At 36.4% G+C, this 7,109-nt stretch overlaps 1 protein-coding gene across 1 annotated transcript; it reads right to left on the bottom strand.

Moving 5' to 3' along the window:
* Positions 1-1,160: 1,160 nt before the first annotated feature.
* On the bottom strand, positions 1,161-6,282 carry LOC132152422 (V-set domain-containing T-cell activation inhibitor 1-like). The gene is made up of 5 exons (XM_059561190.1): positions 6,149-6,282; positions 5,988-6,052; positions 3,987-4,346; positions 1,917-2,177; positions 1,161-1,620 (listed from the first exon to the last, which is right to left on the bottom strand). The coding sequence occupies exons 1-5, from the start codon at positions 6,178-6,180 to the stop codon at positions 1,511-1,513; spliced, it is 828 nt and encodes a 275-aa protein (XP_059417173.1). The 5' UTR covers positions 6,181-6,282; the 3' UTR covers positions 1,161-1,510.
* Positions 6,283-7,109: the final 827 nt, after the last annotated feature.

Raw genomic sequence — 7,109 nt, 5'->3', positions numbered from 1 at the left:
TTCAAACACGTCTCTGAGTTGTTGAATAAAGTGTGCCTATGATCTTAGAAAGAAACTATATGTTTCCCTGAACGCCGCGGCCCACTCAATCGCTTTACCGGTCAGCAATGTCATGAGGAAAGCACATTTCTTGTCATCAGACTCAAAACCATCTTCTTGGTGCTTGAAAATTTCTACCTGCCTTGAGAAATCCTTTGCACTGCTCAGCTGTGCCGTTCAATTTATCGGGTAAAGCAAAGCATATCTTCTTAGGCATAGCAGGTGGCAGCGATCGGATATACTGCACAAGATAGTCGTTAGCAGCTCGCAGATTACCCAGCAGTTCCTGGTATCCCTTGAGAATATCGCTCTGGTAAGCGAATGCCGCTTGCAGATTAGAAACTTTCGCTGGATCCATTGTAGGTGAAGTATTATGTAATGAGGCAGATGCCAAGTTAGGATCCATGTGCAGTAGTTTAATATAATCCTTGGTAGACAAGTCAAAAACAGTATGCAGATAGCATTAACAAGAGACAGTCAAAGTTCGTAACCAGAAAGGTAGTCCAGTCCAAACAACTATGCAAGGGAAAATCCAAAAACATAAACGTGGAAAGGGGCAGGCAATGGTCATACTAAAGGTAGACAAAACAGTGGAATAAGAATGTTCAGTAAGGCCGGTAGACCGGCAATACTTCACACTGGCCTGTTAGCCTGGCCCTGCTAAATACCACACAAACAGGAAGTAACCAGAGAAGCAGAGAGAGCGGAACACGGTCAATACTCAGGCGAGGGCTCCCTCTGCTGGCTAGGCGTTACATAAAGTGGCATTTTAGTGATTTGTACAGTAAAAAGTGCTATAAAAAACATTCATTGAATTAAATTGAACGGTGTAAAAAGTATAATAGAAATTAAAAACTTGTTGACATATTGTGTTCTTATTTATTGGTACAGCAGATATTTTACATGAACAGTTTAAGATAATATAGCAGGTTAAACAGTCTATAGTAAATTATATCAGATGTATCAAGAGCATCTGATAAATCGTCAATAACAGATTTAAATTAAAAGATTGAAATTGAAAAGATTCATATGTAGCTGAATTTATGTCCATTACATCTGGGATAAAGAAGATGGTGCAACATTTTCTTTATGATGGAAATGTCATGGTTTAAGATGACAAACATAATTGGCTTTAGAGAACCATGATTGCTTGGCCATCAACAATTATAACCAAATATAATATCCTAATAGAGATTATATTCTTGGGTTACACTTTATTTTACTACAGTGTAATTATACATATAAGTATGAGTAATATTAATTATCTACATGTACTTATATGGTCAGGGTAAGGATTTGTTTTAGTATTAATTGCATGTCATTATGCATAATTAATTGTTATTATAATAGTAAGTACATGTAACTGGCATGGAAACCATAATGTGTTATCTCTTGCTTTAATCTAAAAATACCTTTTGCATTAGTTTCTGCTTAGAAGCAGGCTACAACTTTTTTAAACTGGATACAGCATCTACTGGTTTGCAGAGAGAACAAAGATGACTGTGAACAGAAGTTGTAAGGATGGCACTTTTGTAGATGCAGAACTGAATATGAAGTATGTCCTCCCAGTCACTCTGTTTGCTGAGGATAATCAAAGAAAAGCAACATTTACTTTATAACAAAAACATAGTATGTTTATGCTGCGTTTTTAACTAATTATTTGCTCTACAAAGTCTACTGCATGTGTCATGATATTTAATGTCACATCCAGTTTGTTTGTCCACGGTGTCCAAGTAGTCATCAAATTTGTTTTAACAAATTTGATATGCAATTTGATATGCAATGCTCTGGGTAAATGTTATGATTAAGGGTTATGGTTATGACTTCTGCTAAATAATTAGCTTTACTCTTTTTTTCTGTCAACATCAGTATTTTACCTGATACAGTTGCCTCTGAGATAGCTTTCACAAGGCGGTTCTGGATAAGAAAGGTGTAGGTGTCATCTTCCTTTACTGGTTCTTCGAGGACACTAAAAACTTGATTCATGATTCCTGCAGTGTTGTTGATAAACTGCGTGCTGCTGTTTAAAAGCTGCCCACTCTGACTCAACCAGCTAACCTCGGGTCGGGGAAACCATTTGTTAGCCTGAGCAGATAGAGACCCATTTGACTGTCGATTAAATGTGGGAGCTGAGAAAGCTGCAAATAACACACAGATTTGAGTGAAAATCAAAATTCAGATATGACCATTTACACACAAAAATATGTGTAAAATATATCATTTTAAATCTGCATGTGTGTATGATACACAAATTCACGCACACACACCCACAGACATTTCAAAGTGCACTACTGATTCAGTAATCATATTTAGTTATAATATTAATGTAATAATAATTATTATTATTAATAATTACTTTGATAATATTTTACTTAATTTAATATTATAACATTACTTTCAGCTCTGCCAGTGAAAAGCCAAAGCAGTAATAACCTTTGCATATCACTGAGAAATACACAATAGTTTCATGTTTTATTCCAGAATGAATCTGTTTTAAACAAACCATGTAAGTCAATGATTCAGTGACTCACTCATAAACACAGTCAAGTGTTTAGTTCCTGAAGGAACCAGAGATTTGAATAAATCATTTGATTGATTGATTCAGAGAATAATTTGTACAGACAGTGGCTAAAATCACATTCTCCCTCAGTACTACTTCTTTTGAATAGATAAATACTTAATAACCATTAAGAAAATATGTTCTTTATAGAATGAATATGGACATATTACTTTTGTCATGTTGTCATTATGACCTATAGGTGTAAAGAAAAATGGTATAAGCTATCTAAAATGAAAACAATTATGGTAACAAAATATTACACATAATATTTTGAGTAGTTTTTAAGACTTGAGAAATGTAAAATCTCCTAAATTATTTAATCTACGACACAATGATTTGAATATTATTAAATGAAATGTGCTCATTTATTTTAAGTTGATTCCCCAAAGTCTGTGATTATGAGTATATAGGCCTGTTTGTTTTTGACTTTGGGTTATTTTGGATTATTCAGACAAATAGCTCAAGTAGGAAAACACTTTACTGCAGTAGCATTAGCAAAGCTACTGCTGATTGAACAAAGCATCATGCCTCAGTTATTCATAACCATGAATAAGCTCTACTCTTCTCCACAATAGTAACAACAGAAACTTCAACTTAACAGAAATTCTCTCCAATGTCAGACATAACTAAACATTAATAGATGTTTCCCTTTACTCAAAGACACACAAAGCAGCACTTAATTTCAATATTTACTCTCCATATCCAGCCAAATGCAAATCATGCTGAGAACTAACAATCAGCACTAACATGAAACTGCATAATTAAACTAATTTTCTTAAAATAAATAGGTAGCCTTCTTTCCTTGTTTTTTCTTTTTTTTTCAGTTTCTCAATTCAAGCCTCAAAACTGCTTTAGTTTCCTTAAAAAAATATGAGGAAAACATAATCTCTTGGTTTTAATATTTTCAACATTTTCACTGAACCACAATTTATTTAATAAAATATATGCACTATTTTTAATTATCACCTTTTTTAATGAAAATGACAAGACCCAAGATTATTTTGTTTTACAGTGTACCTGCCTCAGTCACTTCACTGTAATTCACATATATTCTCTTGTGGCCTCATGGGATAGAAAAGCCTCCACTGGATGCACACTTTAGAAGCTAGCAAGAAGTAGTAGTCATCCGGCTTCTATTGTAAATTCAGACATACTATCCTGTTCACATGCTGTTTTTCACCCACTATATAAAAGGTAAGTATGCAATATATGATGTAGCCAGTCATTTGTGTAGAATGAATCAGGGTTTTGAATTAATCAAATAAGGAGTGAAAGTTTCAGTGACTCACTCAAAAAGAGCCATTTGTCGCCACCTACTGGCGTATCTGAGGTATAAAGTAGAATTATATTCTCTGATTTTAAATAAATGAATAAAGAATGGATTTACCAGCCACTCGGAGGTTAACACTGGTAGTCCCTGAGACTTTTGGTGCATTGACAGAGCAGCGATACACACCCTCATCCTCCAGCTTCACATTTCTCAGCAGTAGGGAAGCGTTGCCCATTGATATAGCATCTGAGAACAGTTGAACCCTGTTTTGGAACTGTGTGTTCTGCCCCTGAAGCTGGGCTGCTTTTTTCTTGTATTCATAGACCACCCCACTGAGAGCGTCTTTCAGCCAAGTAATTGACACATCGCTGAACTGTCCATTGCCACTGTTGCTAAGGAACCGGCAATCCAGGACCACATCCTCCGCAAGGTTCCCCACAGTAGAGGGACTTCTGCTCTCAACTGTACCTTGGGACACTTGGAAACAAACATGCACACAGGTGTTCAGATTATACAGTCGTGGCCAAAACTTTTGAGAATGACATAAATATTGGAAATTGGAAAAGTTGCTGCTTAAGTTTTTATAATAGCAATTTGCATATACTCCAGAATGTTATGAAGAGTGACCAGATTAATTGCATAGTCCTTCTTTGCCATGAAAATTAACTTAATCCCAAAAAAACCTTTCCACTGCATTTCATTGCTGTCTTTAAAGGACCTGCTGAGATCATTTCAGTAATCGTCTTGTTAACTCAGGTGAGAATGTCGACGAGCACAAGGCTGGAGATCATTATGTCAGGCTGATTGGGTTAGAATGGCAGACTTGACATGTTAAAAGGAGGGTGATGCTTGAAATCATTGTTCTTCCATTGTTAACCATGGTGACGTGCAAAGAAACGCGTGCAGCCATCATTGCGTTGCATAAAAATGGCTTCACAGGCAAGGATATTGTGGCTACTAAGATTGCACCTAAATCAACAATTTATAGGATCATCAAGAACTTCAAGGAAAGAGGTTCAATTCTTGTAAAGAATGCTTCAGGGCGTCCAAGAAAGTCCAGCAAGCGCCAGGATCGTCTCCTAAAGAGGATTCAGCTGCGGGATCGGAGTGCCACCAGTGCAGAGCTTGCTCAGGAATGGCAGCAGGCAGGTGTGAGCACATCTGCACGCACAGTGAGGCAAAGACTTCTGGAAGATGGCCTGGTGTCAAGAAGGGCAGCAAAGAAGCCACTTCTCTCCAAAACAAACATCAGGGACAGATTGATCTTCTGCAGAAAGTATAGGGAATGGACTGCTGAGGACTGGGGCAAAGTCATATTCTCAGATGAAGCCCCTTTCCGATTGTTTGGGGCATCTGGAAAAAGGCTTGTCCGAAGAAGAAAAGGTGAGCGCTACCATCAGTCCTGTGTCATGCCAACAGTAAAGCATCCTGACACCATTCATGTGTGGGGTTGCTTCTCATCCAAGGGAGTGGGCTCACTCACAATTCTGCCCAAAAACACAGCCATGAATAAAGAATGGTACCAAAACACCCTCCAACAGCAACTTCTTCCAACAATCCAACAACAGTTTGGTGAAGAACAATGCATTTTCCAGCACGATGGAGCACTGTGCCATAAGGCAAAAGTGATAACTAAGTGGCTCGGGGACCAGAATGTTGAAATTTTGGGTCCATGGCCTGGAAACTCCCCAGATCTTAATCCCATTGAGAACTTGTGGTCAATCCTCAAGAGGTGGGTGGACAAACAAAAACCCACTAATTGTGACAAACTCCAAGAAGTTATTATGAAAGAATGGGTTGCTATCAGTCAGGATTTGGCCCAGAAGTTGATTGAGAGCATGCCCAGTTGAATTGCAGAGGTCCTGAAAAAGAAGGGCCAACACTGCAAATACTGACTCTTTGCATAAATTTGATGTAATTGTCAATAAAAGCCTTTGAAACGTATGAAGTGCTTGTAATTATATTTCAGTACATCACAGAAACAACTGAAACAAAGATCTAAAAGCAGTTTAGCAGCAAACATTTTGAAAACTAATATTTATGTAATTCTCAAAACTTTTGGCCACGACTGTACATCAAAAGTCCAAATGCGCTTTTAGAACAGAATGCTTAACTAACCTGAAAATGCAATAGCCAATATGAAAATGATGAGTCCAGAAATGACTACTATGAGAAAAATCATACTGCAAAAGACAAAAAAAATTATGATCAACATTCAGTATTGACTACTTATACATACTATAATTTTCAGCCTGAAATGGTTTGAAAAAGTATTTTACCTTCCAAAGATTATTTGTCCAATAGAAGCCATTATGGTGACCTGTTCCTACTTTTCAGCAGTATCTTTGATGAATCGATGTATCACTCTGCTTAGCATCTCTGTAGACAGCATAATAAATCAACAGGCTAAGACGGATAAGCGCTTTCTAATCCTCAGACTAGTTTTAAACTTTGCTTCCAGGGAAACAGATCAGCACCTCCTCCCTGTGTCAATATTACCTTGGAGAGGTGTGTTCTTGCACTCTTGATAATACACAGCTTAACAGAATTTACCTTTTCACCTAAATAATAAATAGTGAACACTAAACACAAATTAGTTTCTTTCTTTTGCTGAACAAAAAAGAAGATATTTTGAAGAATGTTGGTAACCAAAAAGTTGATGGCCATTGACTTAAAAAAAATGGAAGTCATTTGAAATATGAAAAACGCCTTTTTTCACCCCCCCGGAGCTGTGTGAGACACTTTTTTTAATGGATGCGCTTTTTATTAAATTTCTCTTGGACTGATGCACTGCAACACCCACTGAGTGCCATTAAACAGCTTGAAAGATCAAATACTATTTTTTAAATAACTGGATTCCTCTGAAAGAAGAAAGTCATACACTGTTAAAAAATTGCTGTAAATTTTACAGTAAAATACTGGCAGCAGGGTTGCCAGCCAGTTACTGTAAATTTTACAGTAGTCTTACTGTAATTTAATGTAGATATTTTTACTGTATTCTCAATTACAGTAAAATTCTGTAAATTAAATTACAGTAAGACTACTGTAAAATTTACAGTAACTGGCTGGCAACCCTGCTGCCAGTATTTTACTGTAAAATTTACAGTAATTTATTTTATTTTGTATATTGCATTTTTACAAAAAAAATATATTGTATACTGCATTTTTAATATATTGTATATGGCATTTAAAATACTTATTTACATAGCAATTGCACACATTCAAGTAGTTTACTGTGAA

The sequence above is a fragment of the Carassius carassius genome, chromosome 11 (genome assembly GCF_963082965.1).
Source record: "Carassius carassius chromosome 11, fCarCar2.1, whole genome shotgun sequence".
In the NCBI taxonomy this organism is placed as follows: domain Eukaryota; kingdom Metazoa; phylum Chordata; class Actinopteri; order Cypriniformes; family Cyprinidae; genus Carassius; species Carassius carassius.
The sequence above is the reverse complement of the archived record's forward strand: the minus strand, read 5'-3'. Positions and strand labels throughout refer to the sequence as shown.